At 43.6% G+C, this 23,758-nt stretch overlaps 1 protein-coding gene across 1 annotated transcript; it reads right to left on the reverse strand.

The window, feature by feature from the left end:
• Positions 1–2,104: 2,104 nt before the first annotated feature.
• MAGEL2 (MAGE family member L2) lies at positions 2,105–6,422 on the reverse strand. Its single transcript, XM_032175474.2, has one exon. It carries the CDS (start codon positions 6,295–6,297, stop codon positions 2,548–2,550), a length of 3,750 nt encoding a protein of 1,249 aa, XP_032031365.1. The 5' UTR covers positions 6,298–6,422; the 3' UTR covers positions 2,105–2,547.
• Positions 6,423–23,758: the final 17,336 nt, after the last annotated feature.

The raw sequence follows: 23,758 nt of genomic DNA on the forward strand, positions 1-23,758 counted from the left end.
ACCGTGCCCGGCCGGTTCCCACTGTTTTTAACCTGTATTTTTCTATATTTCTGGTCTTTGTTTTCTGCTTTACACTGTCATGTTAGCTGCACTTTCTTAAACTTTTCAGTTGAATATCTAACTAGTTTACCCATTGGTAATGAACACATTTTTCATTGTCGCAATTTATATCTCATTACAATATAAACAAATTTAGGTTTTCAGTCCTTGGCATTACTTAAAGAAGGCTGTTAGATGTATGTCACGTGTGAGAGAGAGGTTTGTAGCTGGGAAGTAAGCCTCTCTACCATGGAGCAGAGCCAGCGCCCACCTTAAATATGGCACCAAAATCCCATGATGCTACTTCCCAAATTTTGTTCCACAAAGAGCATCTTGCTCAGGCACGCCATGAGTTAATGGTCTGGAGAAAACTTTATAAGCAATCATAAATAAACTAAACACAAACAAGAAATACTAGACAAATATGCCACTTTACTGGCCCAGCTAAACTTCCTTTGGGGACAGTTCTCAGCTGGGGCATTGCTGTCTCCTTCAATGGACGTTTGCTGTTGCTATAAAAATAACTAAACATTGCTTGTGGACAAATGCGCAGGACTCTCTGACCCAAGGAGTTTATAGGAAACTGCCTCCCAGTTTTTGGAGTACCTGACCACTTAGACAACTTGAGGAAGAGCTTCTGAGGCCTGGCAGGTCCCCGGGCGGGGATCATCTTCCTGGAAAGCTCAGCTCTGCGGGTGCTGGGAGTAGAGTCTGCATCTGGTGGGTTCCTCTCCTACTCAGCTTCCTAAGTGGCAGCGCTGCAGGACCAAGGATAGAAATTGTTGAGTGAAGAGCGGATTGGACTTGAAAACAGATGCTACCTTGGCCTATAAGAGAAAAGAAGGAATCCCTGGGCACAGATATTGATAAAATTATGAGCGAAAGTGGTGAAGCAAGCAGTGGCTGCAATCCAAGTATATACGTGGTGTGAAGTTAAGCATCATGGGAGGGGCTGCTGTTGCGGCAGCTGCGGTGGTACCTCCAATGTGCCGCTAGGTGGCAGGAGAATTCCACCATCGCCACTAACCGCATCTGGGACTTTGGCTTCGCCCTAGAAGCGGGATATGGGATTGGATTTCTTCCTTCTGATAAGACAGTATGGGGTGGCAAGTAGGGCTGATGGTCTCCCATCCACAGGAAGAGAGTATGACCACAGGAACGTCCTTTTGTGTACACCAGCCTGGTGTGTGCTTGAATATCCTTCCTCAAAACACTCAGGCCAGTTCATTCCCTTGTCTCTTTCCTGCCTAGACCAGGTTCATAGCCAAGGGCTGACCGCGGTTGTTCAGCAACTTCAGGCATTGCTGGCTGCCTTCCCCTACATGTTAGAATGACCCTTCTCCCCAGGACCTTCCCCTAGAACTCTGTGTTGATAGGAATGCCCCCCTGCCACGCCCTCCAGTAACCCAGCCACTACTGCCGGCAAGCTGCAGGGTTTCTAATTCCATGAAGACTGTTTTTTCCTTTTCCCTGTTATAAGCCTGGATATCCTGCAGGGAGCACGTTTCCATCCCAGTAGCAGTGTGTTGATGAAACCCAAATTTGAACTGCTGGACACCCCCCTACGGGCCACATGATTGACAAATGCCCCTTTGGCCAATTTCTCCAAGAAGCGGGACCACCTGATTATTTGTGGTCCTGCAGGCAAATGGCCCTTCTTCCCCACATACCCTTAGGGACATTTCTCCTTCTAATAACAACGTTACCGGCTGGGCACTAACGTGTGTGCCTTATCTCTTCGCCTACAAAATAGGGATAATAACGCCTCCTTTGAAAGAACATTGTGAGAATTGAATGAGACCAGGTATACAACCCCTTCCTGATTCAGCCTCACTGACTTGTGAAGTTTTGCTTAGGTTTAATGGAAATCTTATGTATAACCACCCACTGAAATCAGTGCATCCTTATAAAGATGAATGGAGTACTCCCCTTGGAAAACAATTCCATCACCGTGGTTTTTACTATAACTGAGAGTAGTCTTGCTATTCATGTCTATTCAGAGAATACGGCAAAACTTGGCTTCCACCATCTAGTGTAAAAATTAGAATAAAGACAAACACTTCTGTTATGCTGAAAGTATATTTATATATATAGATATAGATATTTACTTCTCTGTAGACAGTTTTTACTGATGAGTCATTTGAACGTTCAAAGAACAACCGATTACAATGCTACATGAACTATACCAGAATGAGATGGACAGCTTCTCAATTCATTTCACAAAGCCAGCACAAAGCTGATACCAAAACATAACAATTATAACACAAAACAGAGAACCACAGATCTCACTTAAAAATACAGATGCCAAAATACAGAACAGAACAGTAGCCGATTGAAATCAACACCACATGAAAAATGTACAAAGCTTTGGCAGATACGAAACCAAGTTGAAAATCCAAACTTACACTCATGGAACTGGAACACAAACACCAGAAACAAAAATGTCCCCCCACCCTGTCAGTGGCCTCTGGCCAGGGAAACACAGGAGCGAGATCTCTGCTGCACCTATTAGCGAGGAGGGGGCCTGCTGGTGGGGCCGTGGGCACTGTCACCGGTGTCAGGTTCATCCTCATCTGTGTCTTCCCACTCACACTCTGCCAGCGCTTCAAGGTAGTGGAATGGCCAGCTCTGTGGATCTTTCTTATGGAGCTTGGCCAAAAATCTCAGGACAAGCATCTTGCTGGTTTCCAGGAATGCTCGAGGGCCCCAGAGGAACTCATACTCTGCGGGCTCAGTGTAGGGGATTCGCCTGTACTCTAAGTACTTCTGCCTGACAAACACTTCGGTGATGAGCTTCTTAGTATTTCCAAAGAGACCATTTGTCTCCCGGACATCCAACCCTAACTTGAACAGAAAATTAAAGATCAGATCCTCCCTGACACAATTGCCTTTCATAAAGATGAGGCTCAAGACCACCATCAGGAGGCCAAACTTGGGCCTGTCTAAATAGGATGCCACCAAATTCCCTGTATGGTAGCCCAGCTTGTTGATGATAATATAAGCGTGGTTTTTGGTATCAATTTCTTTCAACTGATAACCAAAGGCACACTCCAGCTTATTGTTGGCACGGTTGATGATATCTAAGCACTCATCTTTATACTCTCGGATGATGACTTTCACCATCTCCGAGCGCTGGACAGGCACCTTGGCTTGGTCCTTGACTAAGAGGAACTGCACCAATGCATTTGCCCTCTCATCCAAGGGAGACAAGGGCTGTGCCTCCACCTTGGAATTATCATGGGTGGCACTGGATCCTGGAGAGACACTTCCCACCTCAGACACAACTACGGGCAGAGAGCTCCCTGGGCGTTCAGAGAGACCCAGGGCCCTGGAGGTGCTCGGGCCCTCCCAGGCACTCAGGGCCCAGGATGTGCTGGGCCCTTCCCAGCCACTCAGGATCCTGGAGGTGCTAGGGCCCTCCCAACCACTCAGGCCACAGGGGGTGTTTGGGTGCTCCCAGTCACCCAAGACCTGGACAGGGCTTTGAACCTCCCAGTCACTCAGATTCAGATTCTCCCAGGGCCTTGGGCCCTGCCAGTCATGAAAGGCCAGAGTGTGGCCACGGCTGTCCTCTTGGGCTTCCAGATGCTTCTTCTTCCGGGTGGCCTTGCCGGAGCGGCGTGGCGGCTCCACGGAGGTCTTGGAGGCCTCTTGAGTGGTGGCAGTTGCCTGAGGGGCAGCTGCTGTAGCCATCAGGAGGGTGGGCATTGCCTGGGATGCCTTTGAGGCATTCATATTGGGCTGTGGGACCCATGGAACTGCAGGCAGGGCCTCTACACAGGCAAAGGGATCCTGCAGAGCATATGGCAGTGACTTTGGGGTCTCTGAGGCAGCAGAAGGGCCTTTAAAGGCATTCAGAGAGGCAGGCTGAAACTGGGAGGTAGCTGGGAAGACACTTGAGGAGGGAGCAAAGGTCTCCGGTGTGGCAGGCAGGTTTTTCCAGGCAGCTGGCAGGTGTGCTCTTGCAGCTGACACTGCCTTGGGAGCACAGAAGGTGGCAGCAAAGATCATGCGGTCTTTTGAAGGGGCCCTGCGCTCCTTCGAGGAAGTCCTGCGCTCTTTGGAGGAGCCCCTGCGGTCTATAGAAGAGGCCCTGCATTCTCCTGATGGAGTCATCAATGATTTAGCGGAGCCCAGGGGAAAATTTGCCGCTGCTACCGGGGGTCCGGGCTGGGCCTGCAAGACTGCAGGCGGTGCCTGCCAGGAAGGCTGGAGCGGCAGTGTGGGCACCTCCGCTTGCGGACCCGATGCCTGGGCCTGCTGGGGGGGTAGCTGGATTTGCACGGCTTTTTGGGAGGACGGGGCTCCCTGAAAGGGCTGCTCCAGCTGGACCAAGGGGGGAGCCTGCCTCTGGGCCTCCTGGGCAGGCAGGGGCTGCCAGATGTGAGTGGGGGCCTTCTGGGCCTGCCAGGCCAGTGCCTGTGTCTGCTGCACCTCCTGGAACTCCATTGACGTTGGAATCTCGTGTGGCACCGGGGGCTGACCTTTGGGGGCCTGCCAGATGATGGAAGGGCAGTGCACAGCCTGCGGGGCAGACAGTGGGGCAGACAGCGGGGCCGGCAGCACAGGCTGGGGCACCTGCGGGCCAGCGGGCGGCGCCGCGGGTACCTGCGTAGCAGGTGGGGCCGTAGGCACCTGCGGCGCCGCCTGCACCTGCGGGGCCGGCAGCCTAGCCTGCGGGGCCTGCCGCAGTGGAGGTGGGGGTGGCAGGGCCTGCCAGAGCGGTGGCTGGGTGGCCAGGACCTGTGGGGCAGGTCGGATGGGCGGCGGAGCCTGGCGGATCAGCGGTGGGGCCTGGCGGATCACAGGTGGGGCCTGGCGGATCACAGGTGGAGCCTGGCGGATCACAGGTGGGGCCTGGCGGATCACGGGCGGGGCCTGGCGGATCACAGGTGGAGCCTGGCGGATCACGGGTGGGGCCTGGCGGATCACCGGTGGGGCCTGGCGGATCAGCGGTGGGGCCTGTCGCACCGGTGGTGGGCCAGGGCGGATGGGTGGTGGGCCAGGGCGGATGGGCGGGGGCCCCTGGCGCATGGGCGGCGGCACCTGCCAGGTAATGGCTGGTGCCTGCCAGGTGACCTGCGTGGTCTGCCAGGTCAGGGGAGTGGTCTGCCAGCCTTGCGGCGTGGCCTGCCATCCTGGCGAGGTCGCCTGCCAGCCCGGGGGTGTGGCTAGCTGCGCTGGGGGTGCCTGCGGGCCCTGGGGAACCTGCGGAGGAGCCCTTATAACTTGAGACTGGATTTGCAGGATCAGAGGCTGAGCCTGCGGGGCCCAAGAAGCCATCGGCTGTGCAGGTGGGGCCATCGGCTGTGCAGGTGGGGCCGCCGGCTGTGCCATCGGTGCTCCTGAAGCTGGAGGCTGGGTCATCGGAGCTCTCGCACCTGGAGGATGAATCATCAGGACTCCTGGACCTGGAGGCTTGGCCATCGGTGCTCCTGAAGGCTGAGGCTGGGTCATCACGGCTGCTGGAGGCGGCTGGACCATCGGGGCTCCCGGAGCAGCAGGCTGGACCATCAGGACTCCCGGAGTCAGAGGCTGGGCCATCAGGACTCCTGGAGCTGGAGGCTGGGCCATCGGTGTCCCCGGAGGGGGAGGATGAGCCATCGGTGTCCCCGGAGGGGGAGGATGAGCCATCGGTGTCCCCGGAGGGGGAGGATGAGCCATCGGGGTCCCCGGAGGGGGAGGATGAGCCATCGGGGTTCCCGGAGGAGGAGGATGCACCATCGGGGTCCCCGGAGGAGGAGGATGGGCCATTGGGGTCCCCGGAGGAGGAGGATGGGCCATCGGGGTTCCCGGAGGGGGAGGGTGGGACATTGGCGTTCCCGGAGGGGGAGGATGGGCCATGGGAGCTCCGGGAGCTGAAGGATGCACCACCAGGACTCCTGGGGTCGGAGGCTGGGCCATAGGGGCTCCCGGAGGTGGAGGATGCACCATCAGGACCCCGGGAGTCGGAGGCTTACCCATCGGGCCCCCCAACGGGGGAGCCGGGACTATCGGGCCCCCTAGGGCAGGAGGCTGGGTCATCGGAACCACCGGGGCGGGCAGCTGGCCCTGTGGGGCCTCCCAGGCAGGCTGAGGTGCCTGCCAAGCGGCCAATGAAGCCTGCAAGTCAATTGGAGGTGGATCCCAAGGGACTGGCGGAGCCCGGGAGGAAGCGGGCGGGGCCCGCATCAGAACCGTAGGGCGGCTATAGACAGGCGGCTTCGGGGCCTCCGCCGGAGGACTCGAGTCACCCAGATTCTTACTTAGCTGCGACATGTCCCTTTGCTGACAGCTGGTGGGTCTTTTCCTCGGACAGCTGCTGGGCCTTTTCCTCCAGAGAGAAGAGAATGCCTACGTGGCTGTTCAGAGGCTCCCTCCCTGCTGAATGCTGAATAGGAAGTGAGTGCTGCTAGCTCCGCAGCTTTCCGCAGTAAGGAGGAGGGGGGAAGGGGGCTCAATCCCGCCCCTTCCCCGCCCCCGACCACCACAAGTGGATATTGCATAGGGGCGTCTACCGGAGTCCTGGCTGACACAAGATCCCTTCTCACTCTGTCCGGTCCCCAAATGCAGATCAGTCAGACTCCACATGGATGACTTTTCACAGGGGAGTGACAGGAACCCATCCATGTTTTAGAAAAATCACTGTACTGCAGTGTGGAGTGGGAGCAGACCACTGGAAACATGGAAGATATCCAAGACGGCGGGGGGGAGATGGTGTGGTCTGGGCTAAGATGTGAGGCAGAGAATGAAAAAAGCGCATTTACATAAGAGAGTTTCAGGAGTTATAGCAGACAGATACCTGTATTATAATTGAATAAAGGAGTCAAAGACATGGAAAAGGCACACAAGTCCCTGCCTGGAGAAAGTGGGAAGTTGCAGGGACTGTTACTCTCTTAGGGTCCCAGGAGAGGCGCACGGGAAGAGAGGCTGATGAGTACTGGCAGACACAGGGCATTTGCGGTGCTATGGGACTGCCAAGGAGAGATGCCCTGTAGGCACTCCTGTATGGTGTCTTGGGAGTCCTGCTTGGCTATTCCTCATAAAAATAGAGTTGTGGAAGGGAATGTGGTTGCACTAGGTCTTGAAGAACACAGGCATGTTAGAGACACGTGGAGAAAAGGGATAGCAGCGAGTAGAGAGAGAGGAAAAGAAGTCATGGAACTGAGACATGCCACAAATCAGTGGAAGACAGCATTTTTAGTATGGGAAAACTGCCTGTGGAATGGCTCGGATGCGGGAACAGAGTAGGTTTCTCAGTATTTTTCATCTGCAGAATAGGAAAGAAATTTAAAAAACAAAAACCAAATAATGCACCTGAAGATAACAAAATGGGTAGATAAATAGATCAAAAATTGATATATTTGGATATATAGGAAAAACAGGCAAAGAATAACAAAATTTCTGGGGAAACTACTCGTGACAAAAATCAGTTTAAATATGAGACAAATCAAGTATTAACAAATAAAGCAGACGACAATAGTATTATTGGGCAATGCTATACAACTTTATGGTGAGAGGAAGTGATAATCTCAGTAACTGAAAAGTTTTCTGGAAATATACAAAGCACTAAATATCAAGGATGTTTCGTTTAAATAGGCTGTTGGCAGCCTAGGGCAGAAGTCCAGAGTGACAAAACGTGCCACTAGGGGGCAGATGAGGACGATGAAGGGTACACCCCGCTCCTCCCCAGGTACCCTTAGCCAGGGGTCCTCAAATTTGGTAATTTAAGGACCCAAGGGAAGGTATGTACACACTCCCAATGTTACTATTGCCTTAAATAATAATAGGAGAATTTGGGGGTGAAGTTTCAGTGATTTTCTGGACATTTAAGGAATGTTATTCCCAGGAAACTCTTTTCAAAACAGTCAGATTTTTAAGGGTGCTTGATGATACAGTAGCCCCCCACCTTATCTGCAGGGGATATATTCCAAAACTCTCGATGCCCGAACCTGGAGACAGCAGCAAACCTTATATATACCATGTATCCCTTTCATTCTCCTTCTTCACAGTTTCAGAGATAGTTTTGTTTTTGCCATATATCTTAGCAATCTCAGCATGCGATTTTTTCTTTCCTTATTAAGTCAAGAACTTTCACCTTTTTCCTTCAAGGAAGCACTTCATAGCTTCTGTTTGGCATACCTAAATTGCCACGATCACTACTCTTACATTTTGGGGCCATTATTAAGTAAAATAAGGGTTCCTTGAACACAAACACTGGGAAACCGACGGTAGATCTGATATCTGAAGCAGCTACTAAGTGGTTAATGAGCAGGTAACGAATACAGTAGCACTCCTGTGCCTGCAGTTTCACATTGTGTGGTTTCAGTTACCTGCAGTCAACTGCAGTCCGAAAAATTAAATGGAAATTTCCAGAAATAAACAATTTATAAGCTTTAGATTGCATGCCATTCTGAGTAGTAGTATGAAATTGTTCTGTTTCGTCCTGCCTGGGGCATGAATTATCCCTTTGTCTAGTGTATCCATGCTGTATACGCTACCTGCCTGTTATTCACTTAGTAGCTGTCTCAGCTGTCAGATGAAAACATCGTAGTACATATAGGATTCAGTACTATTTCCAGTTTCAGGCCTCCACAGGGGGGTCTCAGAATATATCCCCCAAGGATAAGGGTGGACTACTGGACATCACTCCTGTGTATCCCCAGAGACGGCCAACTACCACAGCACACAAAAAGCTTCTGCAGAATGGATACTACCATGTTTCATGGTTTTCATTTCTCCCTTGGGTTAATGGCCCAGATCCACACAGGATTTCTCAGTTTCATGGGGATTTGGAAACACTGTAGAAGGACCAACTCTAAATGCCTAACCCTCACGACCTGCTATTATCAACTCTGCTACATGGCCGTTACTGGCTATGGATGGCTTTGGAAAAATCAGTTTATTTTTTAGCCTAGGGCATTTCTATCATCACTAAAGCATACTTTTTTTTCCACTCTAATTCAAATGTATAAACTACGCAGAGATTAAGTTCTCCCACCAACCGTTTCTCTTCCGGAATTATGACAGGTTTGACCTGCAGTCCACCGTGCTGTTGGTCATCCCACACAATGAATGGCTCCCATTAGGGTCTGGCTATTCTCACTGATGTTGGAAGTCAGTGAATAGCACTGACGCACGGTGTCAACTCCCACCAAATCCATTCTATGAAAAGAGCTCCGGTTTATGTTAACAGGCAACACCAAAGCCAGAAAGAAAAGATTAGGTATTATGCAAAGGAAAAAAAGGTGTGTAGGAGTAGTTAGAAATGGAAGATTAATAACTTCTACACCAGCACCATTGCCACTCCTTGGAAACATTCTTTAACTGGCAGGGAAAAATTAGAGATTATGTATCCATTGATTCCATAGGAGCAAGTAAAGAGGGTAAACCAAGTTTATTCTCCCTGGAAGAAACATCTGCTTATTTCAGACAGTCAGTGCTCTCAGACCCAGGCTGTTCCTGGGGCTCTCTCTAGCTATTTACAAATTACTTGTGAGCAAAATTCACCTGAGGAAATAAGGGACACACGGGTCCTTTTTGAAAACTGACTGCCTTAATCACAGCAAAACATAATATTGCCCTGAGTCTAGTGAGGCATTAGACCACAAGTCTTAGGTCTTCCCAAATCACTCCTGTGAATCTTCCTGCTTCCTGAAGCCTTCTTTCCCTTTCTGTGCATATGTTCTTCCTCCTCAACACCTTTGAACCAAGTATTGTCAAAATTCCCTTTCCTCACTTTTATATGAAACAGCTTAAAAATTCAAGGTAAGTAGAAAACAAAAGGGAAAAAAATACAAAACATCCAGGAAATGTTGGTCTCTGTTCCCTAATTAGAAAGGACTTTTAATGGCTTACATCAGTATATAACGGCAGTATACAAAATGATTTTTAAAAATAGGGAAGGGAGAACTAAGGTATTGTGATGGGAGTAGGAAAATTGCAGAACTAGGAGCAGATGGGAGCCTGTTTTGCTCACCTTAGTATCCCCAGCTCACACTGAGTGGTCACTAAGGAGCTACAAAATGAGATGGTAAGATTAGCACCAGAACTGCCTGTCTTTCAATCTTCTGTAGCTGTTAGACTTTGTGTACATATTCATAAGTGAGTAACAAAATCAGTTATGATTTTCATAAACTCTAAAATTACTTATTTATGAAATACCTTTTATTAAGCATTCACTATATGCCCAGGACTGTGCTATAGATAAGACTACAGAGAAAAATCTGATGCAAGTCTTATTTACATCTATTGTTAGTCACATAGGAACATTAATCTATCATTAGTCACATAGGGACATTTCACAAATCTATTGTTAATCACATAGGGATATTCATATGGTTTTTTAGTACAATAAGGTGTTGTTGTTGCATTGTTTAAACCTCTTATTGGTTATAGAGGATGAAAATAATCAAATACTCGCTTCTGCTTGGAACATGGGGTGAGGGGAGCTGTGATGCTGATTGTAGCAGTGAAAAGAAGGAAAACAAACCTGAAGCTGTGAAAGATTCATGTGATCGAGACAGTCTAAGCAGAAAAATTATTTAAAAAGCATAGGAGATATCATAAGTACAAGGTTTAAAAAAAAAGAATTGGAAGGATTAAAATAGTGTAACTACTAGTTATCAACAATTTATTATTTGATAAAATACCATCCTCAGAGTATAATAGACTCTATTCATTGATTTCTCACAAAATCCATAAGTGTTTGGCTTGATTTTACATGTCAAGAATTTGAGGCTCAGAAGATCTAGCAATACATAGCAGAACTCAGATTTAAATCCCAGTCTGTTCGTTGTGAAAGCTGGCATTTTTTTTTTTCTTTTTGCCACAGACCACAAGGCAGGGTCTTGCTCTCTCACCCAGACTGGAGTGCAGTGGTATGATCATAGCTCACTGCAGTCTGAAACTCCTGGGCTCAAGCGATTCTCCTGCATCAACCTCCTGAGTAGCCGAGACTGCAGACAGGTCACACCACACGCAGGTGATTTTTGTTCGTTTGTTTTTCGTAGTGATGGGGTCTCACTATTTTGCTCAGGCTGGCCTCAAACTCCTGGCGTTAAGTGAGCCCCCGATCTTGGCCTCCCAAAGCGCTGGGACTGTAGGCATTAGCCACTGTGCCCAGCCCATCACTCTTACCATTACACCAGTGCTGCCAAAACCTTTTAAAATATGTTAGATATAATTAACATGCAATAACATGCACAGATCTAAAGTATTCAATTTAATGAGCTTTGCTACTGAGTAATCAACACTCAAAACAATATGAATAATAGTTTTATTATCAAAGAAAATTACTGTGCACCCTTTTCTAGTCAATTATTCTATCTCCAAAAACATACACTTCCTTATTTCTCTCACCCTAGATTATTTTGCCTGTTCTTAAATTTCATAAAATGGAATCAGCGTAGGAGGGAGGGAGGGAGAGAGAAAGACACACAGATAGAGGTCAATATTCCTTTGTTCAACATTTTTTAATGTAAATATGTTGCATGTATTGGAGGTTTGCTATTTTTTATGCTGCAAAGTATTCCATTGTATTTATAACTCCATAATTTATCTGTTACCTGTTGGCATGCGAGACATTTAAAATCTGATGCTATTATGAAAAAAGGCTGCATTACAAATTATTTTACAAGCCTTTTGTAAATATATGCTTCCATTTATCTTGGGTAAATGCCTGGGAGTTGAATGTCTGGGTCATAGGATAGATGGCTGTTTATAAGAAAGTGTAAGAGTTCTCCACAGTTAGGTTAGACCATTTTACACTCTAACATAAGAATTACGTTAAGAATTAAGAATGCATAAGAATTCCAGGTACTTGACAACCTTGCAAAATTTTGTAGTGTCAGTCTTTTTTGATTTTTGTTATTCAACTGGCTGTGAAATGGTGATTGCAGTTTTACACTGCACTTAGCAAATATGAGGGTTCCAATGGATCCACGTCATTGCCAAAATTGATACAGTCAGCCAGCCATTTTTATTTTAGGCATTTCAATATTTTAGGCATTTTATTTTAGGCATTTCAGTAAATGAGAAATGGTATGTCGTTTATTGTGAGTTTTGTTTGTGTCTTTTCTTTTTAATTAATGGATTATTTTTTAAAGTAGTTGTAGGTTTTCAGAAAAAATGAAAGTACAGAGACTTCTCATGTATCCCCTCTCCTCTCCCACCATCCCTGTCCCCCTATCCCCGGCAACTCCCCCTATTTTTAATGCCTTGCGTTAGAGCGGTATATTTGTTACAGTCAATGAGCCAGTATCATTAACTGAACTCTCTGGTTTACATTAGTATTCACTCTTTATGTATACATTTTATGGGTTTTCACACAATTGTGTGATAAATGGGTTATCACACAATTGTGTGATAAGAGATGTCTGTGTCCATCATTGCATTATTATATAGAAGAATTTTACTGCCGTAAAAAACCTGTGCTTTCTCCCACCAAACCCCTGGCAAATTTTGATCTTTTTACCTTCTCCATAGCTGTGCATTTTCCAGAATATCATATGTAGCGGGAATCATAAAATGTGTAGCCTTCCGGATTGGCTTCTTTCACTTAGCAATACACATTTAATATTCCTCATTTTGTGGCCTGGTAACTCATGTTTTTCTTCTTATCGAATAGACCTTATTTTGTAGAGCAGTTTTCGGTTCACAGCAGAATTAAGCCAAAACGACAGCAAGTTTCCATACACCCCTTGGTTCCCCCAGCACACACACAATCTGCCCCAATGTCAACGTCCTCCATTAAAATTGTATGCTTCTCACAGCTGATGAACATCAACTGACATGTCATTATCACCCGAAGTCTGGAGTTCACACTAAGTTTCTTCTTGGTATTGTACATTCTGTGTTTTGACAAATGTCTAATGTAATACATCCACCATTATAGTATAACACGGGATAATTTCCTAGCTCCCAAATCCTCCATGCTCTACCTATTCATCCCCTCCCCTCCCCTACAGATACCTGGCAACCACTGATCTTTGTGCTGTCTCCATAGTTTTATCTTTTCTGGAATGTAACCTAGTTGGACACATATAGTATGTATCCTTTTCAGACTGGCTTCTTTCACTTAATAATATGCATTTTAGTTACTTCCATATATTTTTATAGCTTAATAGCTCATTTCTTTTCAATGCTGAATAATATTCCATTGTCTGGATGTACCGACGTTTATTTACCCATTCACCTGATGAAGGACACCCTGGTTGCTGCCAAGATTTGTCCATTATGAACAAACTTGTTATAAACATCCATGTGCAGGTTACTTTTTTTTTTATTTTTATTTTTTGAGACGGAGTCTCGCTCTGTCACCCAGGCTGGAGTGCAGTAGCGTGATCTCGGCTCACTGCAAGCTCTGCCTCCCGGGTTCACACCATTCTCTTGCCTCAGCCTCCTGAGTAGCTGGGACTACAGACGACCACCACCACGCCCGGCTAATTTTTTTTTGTATTTTTATTAGAGACGGGATTTCACCGTGTTAGCCAGGATGGTCTCGATCTCCTGACTTCATGATCCGCCTGCCTCGGCCTCTCAAAGTGCTGGATTACAAGCGTGAGCCACCTTGCGCCTGGCCTATTCTGTACATTTTTCTAGTTTCTTTTTATTTTATCCCTGTTTTTTGCATTCTTAATGTATAAGCTTATGCCATTGATTTTAAATATATTCTCTTTTGTAGTACAGATATTTAAAGCTATAAAGTTATCTCTTAGCTCTATTACAGCAACATCTTTCACATTTTGGTTTGTTATTTTTTAATCATTTCTTTCTTTTTTTTTTTTTTTTTTAGAGAGAGTTTCTCTCTTTTTTGTTGGTTTGGAGTGCGGTGGTGCAATCGGGGCTCAGTAACCCCCCCCTCCCCGGTTCAAGCGTCTCTCCTGCCTCAGCCTCCTGAGTAGCTGGGACTACAGGCACCTGCCACCATGCCCAGCTAATTTTTGTATTTTTAGTAGAGACGGGGTTTCACCATGTTGGCCAGGATGGTCTCGATCTCTTGACCTCATGATCCACCTGCGTCGGCCTCCCAAAGTGCTGGGATTACAGATGGGAGCCACTGCGCCCGGCCAGTTATTTCAAAATATATTATAATTTTTATTGTGATTTCTTCTTTGACTCGTGGGCTGTTTTTATTTTTGTGGTTTAATTTCCAAACGTTAGGATATTTTACACAAATTTTAATAATATTAATTACGAATATAATACCATTGTGATAAGAGTATGCCCAATTTGGCTTGAGTCATTTTTATATTGGAACTTGGTTTAATGCCCAGCATTGAGTCTGTTTAAAATATTCTGTGAGCACTTGAAAAGAAAATGCATTCTGCTGTTGTGAGATATATCTATAAATGTCGCTTAGGTCTAGTTGGTTGAACCTACTGTTCACATCTTCAGTATGTTTGCTGATTTTTAAAATCTGGTCATTCTATCAATCACTCAAAGAAGTATGTTAATATTTCCAAACATGGTTGTAGACTTATCTATTTTCCCCCCTTAGTTGGGCAATTTAACTTAATTTAGTGTTATCTCTTTTATTAGGTCATACACATTACATGTGTGATTATGTCTTTTTTAGTGAATTGGTTCTTCATTCTCACAAAATACCTCCCTTAGTTCTGCTCACACTCCTTGTTTTGAAGTTTACTGTGTCTAATACTAGCAGAGCCACCCCAGCTTTCTTAAGCTTTGTAATTATGTCCTCTGTTTATTTGCATCCTTTTAACTATCAACCTGCCAAAGTCTATATATACGTATATGAAAGAAAGGGAGAGAAAGACATTATAAGGAATTGGCTCATGTGATTATGGAGGCTGGCAAGTCCCAAAATCTATACCATGAGAGTCAGCAAGCTGGAGACTTAGGACAGCCACTGGTTTAGTTCCAGTATGTGCCCAAGAGCTAAGAACTTGGAAGGCTGAGGGTGTAGTTTAAGTCCAAAGGCTGGCAGGCTCTTAACCATAAAAAAGTCAGGGTGTCAGTTCAAATCCAAAGACAGGAAAAAACCTGATGTCTCAGTTAAAAGGACATTAGGCATCTGAAATATCCTTACAGAAACACACAAAATAATATTTAACCAAATATCTGGGCACTACATGGCCCAGTCAAATTCACACATAAATTTAATCATTGCACTGAGGTTATAATTTTTAAACCTATTTTAGAAACGTCTTCCATTTTTCATGGAACATTTAATGTAATTATTGATAGAGTAGAGTATAAGTTGACTGTGTTGGTACTTCTTTTATCTGTATGTTATCATTTGTTTCACATTCATGGCTAATTAAGTATTTTAGTATTCCATTTTATCTCCTGCATTGGCTTTTGGTTTATATCTTATTTGTTTTTTCAATGGTTACACATTATATAATATGCATCTTTAATTTAGTATTGTCTACCTCAAAAATACTATCTACTTCATTAATAAGAGCTTTACAATGTATAATTCCTGTTAAACTTCTCACAACTGTTGTATTCTCATTGTCATTTATTTTACATCTACATTTGCTTTAAAACCCCACAATATGTAGCTATTCCTTTTACTTTAAATAGCCAGTGAGCTTTAAAAAAATTATATATATATACATATGAAGATATTTATGTATCTATGTATCCATGTATCTGTCTATCATCTATCTATGTCTATGAAGTCCTTGCTTTAAACCAAACAATATTTAACTGATATTTACACGCACAGGAAAAGTGTAACTTACTTTGCACAATTCTGTGGTAGCTGAGATCTTCTGCAAAGCAAAACACTGTTTTGATATGCATGAGTTGCAGTCAACACACTATTGTGCAAAATGAGGACTACCTGCATTATATATATGTGCGTGTTTAATTTTAATTATATAAATATTTGTATGTAATATATGTAAAGCATATTATATCAAATATATTAAACTAATATAAACATAATTGTGTGTACATTGTATATACTTTTTCATTAAGCAAAATTTATTGAGCACTTACTATATAACAAGTAGTCCCGTAGGTTCTGGAAACACATCACTGAAGCATACAGGCAAAAATCTCAGCCCCTCTAGAGCTCATATTCTAGTATGGGGAGAGAGACAATAATTATAATAAGCACATTGTAGTACATGCTATAAGGTAATAAAAGCTATGGAGATAAAGAAACAGGAAGTCATTGCAGAGAATATGACATTTTGCAAAGTCTTAAAGGAGAGGCAGTCTAGATGCAACATTAAGATTCATGGAGGGATATAGTTTAGCATATGGCAAAAAGTGGGTTGCCATATGAGAAAATCCGATTAAAGGCATTGGTGACTAGGAACCCATTTCAGCTATCTCTAGGAGAAGCCTAGAGACCTGGAGAGTCACTGGGCAATGACTAGCACCTGGCTACTTGATGAAAAGGAAACTCAAGTGGCATCATCCAAAGCAGAAGTGAAGTAAGCAAAGTGGTCATCTTCATTAAGATAATGGATTAAGAAATGACATACTGGGTCCCAGCACTCTGTTCACCTGGATGATCTTGTACAGTGGATGCAGGGCAGTGGAGGGTTGTCTCTAGATCCTACTCACTAGTTTGGAGGGAGTGTCCCAGTATCCTATGGAGGTTTTGCATAATAGACAATTAGAAAGAAAGGCATGTGGGGTTTCTGTACTCATATCTGGGTACTCGGTGTTCTTTTTGGCAGTTTCTTGTTCATTCTTTAAATTCAGATGGGTATAATGAAGGGAAGATTCAGCTCTTTTTCATATTGTGCTTTTAAGAAGAGAATTAGACTAAGCACATAACATGTCTTAATACACCTATAATGCATATTAAATAATTGTAAATGCCTATTAGTGGCACGTTTTACACACACACAGAAACACACATACACACATGCACGTATTATGTACTTTCTGGTTCCCTTCATACCTTCTACATATCCAGGTTTCCATCTACTCTCAGTTTCTTTCAGCCGGAAAAACTTTCCTTAGCATTTCTCATAGTGTAGAGCTGCATGAAACAAATCCCCTCAGTCTTTGTCTGATGATGACTTTATTTCACTTTCATTTTGTAAAGAAATTTTGTTGGATATAGAATTATAAACAATTTTATTTTTCCTTAAACCAGACACATAGACCAATGGAACAGAATTAATAACACACAAATTAACCCACTCATTTAGAGCCAACGGATGTTCAACAAAGGTACGAAAATACACAATGAAGAATAGGCAGTCTCTTCAATAAAGGTTGTTGGAAGAACTGGATATCCTTGTGCAAACAAATGAAATTAGACCCTTATCATTCACCAAATATAAAAATTGCCTCAATATGGATGAAATACTTAAACATAAGACCTGAAAATATAAAACTACTGGAAGAAATCAGGGGAAAAGCTCTATGACATTGGTTTGGGCACTGATTTTTTGGATAAGCCTCAAAAGCACAAGCAACAAAAGCAAAAATAGATAAGTGGGATTATATTAAGCTAATAAGCTTCTGCACAGCAAAGGAAAGAATCCACAAAGTGAAGAGACAACCTACAGAATAGGAGAAAATATCTGCAAATTATATATCTGACAAGCGGTTAATATCCAGAACTTATAAGAACCTCAAAGAGGCTGGTGTGGTGGCTCATTCTTGTAATCCCAGCACTTTTGGAGGCCAAGGTGGGCAGATCTCTTGAGGCCAGGAGTTCGAGATCAGCCTGGCCAACGTGGTGAAACCCCATCTCTACTAAAAAATACAAAAATTATCTGGGCGTGGTGGCACACACCTATAATCCCAGCTACTTGTGAGGCTGAGGCAGCAGAATCGCTTGAACTCGAGAGGCGGAGGTTGCAGTAAGTCGAGATTGCACCACTGTACTCCAGCCTGGGTGACAGAGCAAGTCTCCATCTAAAAAAAAAAAAACAACCTCAAACAATTGAATAGCAAAAATCCCAATAATCAGGTTAAAAACGGTCAAAATACATACATAGACATTTTTCAAAAGAAGATATACAAATGGTCAACAAGCATATGAAAAAGTGCTTGACATCATTAACCATCAGGGAAATGCAAATCAAAATTACAATGAAATAATATCTCACTCCAGTGAGAATGGCCATTGTCAAAAAATCATCACCCCTGCAAAAACAAACAAACAAAAAACCAACAAATGTTGGCAAGGATGTGGAGAAAAGAAAACCATTATATGTTTTTGGTGGGAATGTAAATTATTACAGCCCTAATGAAAATAGTATGAAGGTGTCTCAAAAATTTAAAAAATTGAACTGTCATGTCATCTAGTAATCCCACGACTGAGTGTATGTTTAAAAATATAATCAAGATGTCAAGGAGACAGCTGCACTCCCATGTTCACTGCAGCGTTATTCACAATAGCCAAGATGTAGACAACCTAAGTGTCCATCAATGGATAAATGGATAAATAAAATGTGTTTATATACACAACTGAATACTATTCAGCCATAAAAAGAAAGAAGTCCTGTGATTTGCAACAACAGGGATGAATCTGGAGGAGATTGCGTTAAATGGGAAAAGGCAGACACAGAAAGACAAATACTGCATGATTTCACTCATATGTGGAATTTTAAAAAGTTGATCACATAGAAGTAGAGAGTAGAATGGTGATTATCAGAGGCTGGAGTGGCTAGAAGAAAGGGAGGGTTAGGGATATGTTGGTCAAAGGATATGTATTTACAGTTAGATATGAGGAATAAATTCAAGAGATCTATTGTGCAAAATGGTGACTACAGTTAATGGTGATATATTGTTTTCTTGAAAAATGGTTAATGGAGTGGATATTAACTGTTCTTCTCACAAAAATGATAACTATGTGAGATAATGCATTTCTTTATTAGCTACATTTAACTATTCCACAGTGTTATATATGTATGTAGACTATGTATATATACTGCAAAACAAAACAGTATGCTGTGTAGGATAAATATACACAATTTTATCACATTGTGCACATGTACCCTAAAACTTAAAGTATAATAATAATAAAATTTTAAAAAAAAGTAAAATAAATTTGAAAATGAACAAAGATGTTTTGTCATTGTCTCCTCGCAATAAGACATCATTATTCTTTGTTTCACTGTATTGTAATGTTCTCTCCCACTCAGCTACTTTTAAGATTTTATCTTTGGTTTTCAGCAGTTGGACAATAATAAGCAAAAGTGCGAGTTTCTATATATTTATCCTGACTGGGATTCACTGAGCATATTGGGTAGGTAGGATAATACATTTCACCATATTTACAAAATGCATGGCCATTATCACTGCAAATAATTCTTCTTGCTTATTTTCTCTCCTATTGTCCTGTACCTCCGACTACAAATGTGTTATGAATATATTTTTAAATTGCCTCATGGCTCTTCAATGCTTTCACTCTTTCTCTCTCTCTTCCTTTGTGTTTCAATTTGGATGCTTTTCACTCTGCCTTCATGCTCCCTGATTGTCTTTCTTGCTGCTGTATTCAGTCTGCTATGAAGCCTATTGAATGAATTAGTCATTTTGATGTTGTATTTTTCTTTAATAACATTTCTGTTTGTCCTTTTGTAGTTATCTTTTTGCTGAAATCCTCATTTGCTCATGTATGTTGTCTACCTTTTGCACTAGATGCTTAAACATATTTATCATAGTTCTTTTAAAGTTTTTCCTTGCCAATTCACACATTTAGATTACTTCTAAGACTTCTTCTACTGGTTGTTTCCTTGCTTGTTCATGCTTCACATTTTTCTGCTTCTTCCTATATTTCTTAATATTTTTTATCAGGAGATAATGTGTATGAACAAATAGAGACTGAAGAAAGTGATATTTACTCCCAGAAAAAGTGCAATCTTTCTTCTATCAGACCAATATTTTGTGGGACTGAAACAATCTAATACATGGTTGAGTTAGATACGACACTTTTTGCAACTATATTTAGATTCAGCTCCACACTGATAATTTCACATATTTTAAGGGTGAGAGGAAGACATTCCTTTAAGCAGAGCTTCAAATTTAAGATCAGAGAGACTTCAGATATCTCTGTATGCATTAGCCCCAGCTGCTTGCTTTATGTTTTACGAATACAGGGAATCTCTCTGACTCTGTCTTTTGCTGTCTTCTCCTCTCTCCTGCTTGTATTTTTTTTTCTTTAAACCCACTTGCCAGTTTTGTTGTTGGTGGTGGTGGTGTTGTTCAATGGGGAGTTTTCTTTACTCTCCAGCTCTATTCCTGGCCTTTCCTGTAGCCTTAGGCGATTACTCTTCTTCCTAATTCTCTGCCTCTAGTCTTTGTTAGCGCATCAAAGTGCACTCAAGCAAGCTTTTGTGCACCTTGGGAGGATTGCTTCAGTTCTCTTTTTCTGCACAAAATCCCTACGGGCTGCCGCCTTGCACTTAGGTAGCATCTGTGCACCCTACAGGGTCTTTCTCAGCGTCCTGTATCATGGCAGCCTTCCTCTAGCCACTACCTTGCATTGAGTAAAGAGTCCATGACTCTTCACCTCCCCAGCCCTGCTCTCAGCCATTGGTGTGCTCCTCTTATGCAGTTAGTGAAAGCCCTGAAGGAGTGATTTGGCAGGTGGATTTCAACTTCCTTCAGACTCCTTGTAATTCTAACCTGTCATGCTAAATAACACGCAGTCAATATAAATTAGTTAATAGTTTGGCCATTTTCTCAATGGAGCCATCCATGGGGAGTAGATTCCTATTTCTGCATTACGCCCAGAGGGGATTAAAGTAGCAACAAGGCTCTTTGCTGTCTGATAATTTCACACTTTATCCATATTTCTCTTATGATTAGTGTGGAACTGTTAGCTTCCAACCCAGAAGTCCTTTCCAAACCTTTTAGCCAAAGAATCCCCAAAAGGCATAGAGGATTCATCACTGTGAAATAGAACTGGAGATACCACTGTAATGACCCCGCTTACCTCTGAAATTTCCTTGACATCTGATGATTTATATTAAAAGTTTACCCAAAGTGGACATTCTACTTCAAAATATGACAGGGTCAAAGAATAAAGGTGCCAGTGCCCTAACCAAGAGTCATTAGGGCTCCATCTTCATTTCAGTGTAAAAAACACTTTGATTAACTCTGCTACACTCTACTATCAGTCTGGGAACTACATATCTGTGCCCCAAGTTGTGAAACGCTTAGGGCAGCACAGAATGGGAAATGTGTGACAAAGAGCACTGTTGTTACTGCCACTACAGAAAATCACTAAGTATACTCAGGGCATGAGTCTACAAAGGAGCGAGGGAGCAATTGGAAAGACATTTGGATGAGCTGAGAGAAAGTTGCTATCTTCAAGGAGATGTGATGTGGTGGTGGAAGAGCTGTATTTTTACTTAATAAAATGCACAAATGCAGAGAGACTGCATCTAGGAACCACCTATGAACAGGAAAAGGACAAAGCATTGAAGTGACTTCTCACATTGTCTAGATTTCCTCATGAATTAGGACAGGGTGAGCTTGAGGACAGTGAGGGTAGATTGTAGTGTGCTGTTGGGAAGAGGGTGCAGATTTGACTAGGGTCTGGTGGATGCATTTCCCAATGAGTTAGGAGTACACAAATGTGCAGAAGTTTTGATCCCCAGTGGACAGATGAAGGAAGGAGATGTTGGACTCATTGGAGCTTGGGATTTGTCATATGCAAGTCACAGGCAATCGAGTGGAGCTACATGGAGGAAGGGTGCATAGGACATACCACTTAACCCCTTAGTTCTTAAGTGTGATTTAACCCCTTAGCTCTTCCTTTCCACACCCAATTTTTTTTTTTTTGCCACCCTACTTCTCAGACACTCTTGAAATATACAGTATCCTCAAGCCTGCTTCTCACTATCTGCCCTCCATTGCGTTGTCAAGGACATCCTTGGGCTTAGCTATATGTTGAAAAGTTCTTTGTGGCTTCTCATCCCCACATTCTTCGGTTCTGTCATGAGCATCTCCTGAAAACTAAGTTCCCATCCCAAGAGTTTCTGGAGAACCACGCATCTGATGGGAAGGGAGAAATGGAATCAGTCACAAGGTGGCAGAGTTCAGCCACACCCTTCACTAACAGCCTGGAGAGACCTCAATTTCTTCTTGAACCAATGTGGAGGGTTTTGGGGTTGAGGTTCCCCTTGTTCTGCTGGGTCTACTAAGAATGAAGAATGAGGATTGACACCAGCTCTACTGAGCTCCCTCAAGTCTGGGCTGGGATGATGTTCCAGCGGGGGTGCCCATGAGAATGCATCTTCCAAATACACCCAAGGAAATTTGCTTGGTGAAAGGTGAAGGGGAGTGGACAGAGCAGTATCACCTACACATTCGGTTCTGCCTGGATAAGGGAATATTGAATTCCTTAGTAAACAAACAAGTAAAAAAATAAACATGGAATGGAATCTGGTGGGTGTGTAAAGAGAGTTTCTGAATGAGCCATATCGGCTGGGGAGAAGGACGTGACCCTGGGCAGCTCTCTGCTACATTCCATCTCCCTCACCCAATTCCATCCACATGGGTCTCCTTGCAGACCTTGGATCCAGTCCCAGCACCTGGACAATTGCAGAGGCAATGTCCTCTGTTCCAAATGCTTTACTCCTTCACCAAGAAATTTGTGCAGCTCACTCTGTCATGTCTTTCAGGGCTCTGCCCAAGGGTCATCTCAGAGAGGCCTTCCCTAACAACCCTGTTAATCTTAGTCCCTTATTCTACTCTAAGACTTGTGACTTGAAGTTTACTTGTACTTTTAAAATTTGCATTACCTATCTTCTCCCACTAGACTCTATGGTCCATGCTGGTAGGGACTTTGTATCCTTCACTCAGTGCTGTAGCCCATGTTTCTAGGACAAATATTGGCACACATACATGTTCAGTCACTATTTTATTTATTAATTAATCAACGAATGCATGAAAGCACACACACAAAAAGAAAATACATCAACATGCTGAGAGTGGCTATTTTCTTCTCCTGCAAGTGGGTTCTCTTTACACCTTTCAGAATTTTATTTTACATAATTTTCTAAATTCTGTACAGTTTCTAGGGCCAGACCACCTTGGATGAAAAATCCCAGTGAGGTCATTAACAAACTAGTGATCAAGGGGATATGAGTTAATGTCTATGTTTTTCAGTTTCCTCCTCTATAAAATGCTGGTAATAATAACACGTACTCTTGCTTGTTGAAAGGATCACATATTAAGTGTTTTGTAAGCATGAGCCATTGTGGTTGATTTCATAATTACTATGCTATCATATCATGAAGACAGTTATGATTTTACAGACTTATAAAAGTGCAGCCTTTCTCTTTTTATGATATAGCATTTATAATCTGCTTATTGTAAAATGTTGGATTTTAGTTTTCTCACATTATCAGGCACATTGTGTATTCAAGAGGATGAATGCCATACTTTTTCTTTAAAAATAATTATTTAAAAAATATAGTTCTGGCCGGGCACGATGGCTCATGCCTGTAATCCCAGCACTTTGGGAGGTCAAGGCGGGTGAATCAGGAGGTCAGGAGGTTGAGACCATCCTGGCTAACACGGTGAAACCCTGTCTCTACTACAGATACAAAAATAAACTGGACATGGTGGCATGTGCCTGTAGTCCCAGCTACTCAGGAGGCTGAGGCAGGAGAATCCCTTGAACCCGGGAGGCGGAGGTTGCAGTGAGCAGGGATCGTGCCACTGCACTCCAGCCTGGGTGACAGAGCAAGACTCCATCTCAGCCGGGCGCGGTGGCTCACACCTGTAATCCCAGCACTTTGGGAGGCTGAGGCGGGCGGATCACGAGGTCAGGAGATGGAGA

The sequence above is a fragment of the Hylobates moloch genome, unplaced genomic scaffold (assembly GCF_009828535.3).
Source record: "Hylobates moloch isolate HMO894 unplaced genomic scaffold, HMol_V3 SCAFFOLD_14, whole genome shotgun sequence".
Lineage (NCBI taxonomy): Eukaryota > Metazoa > Chordata > Mammalia > Primates > Hylobatidae > Hylobates > Hylobates moloch.

Excerpts from the sequence above, each read along its gene's own strand:
- MAGEL2 (XM_032175474.2), bottom strand. The coding sequence starts at position 6,297 with ATGTCGCAGCTAAGTAAGAATCTGGGTGACTCGAGTCCTCCGGCGGAG.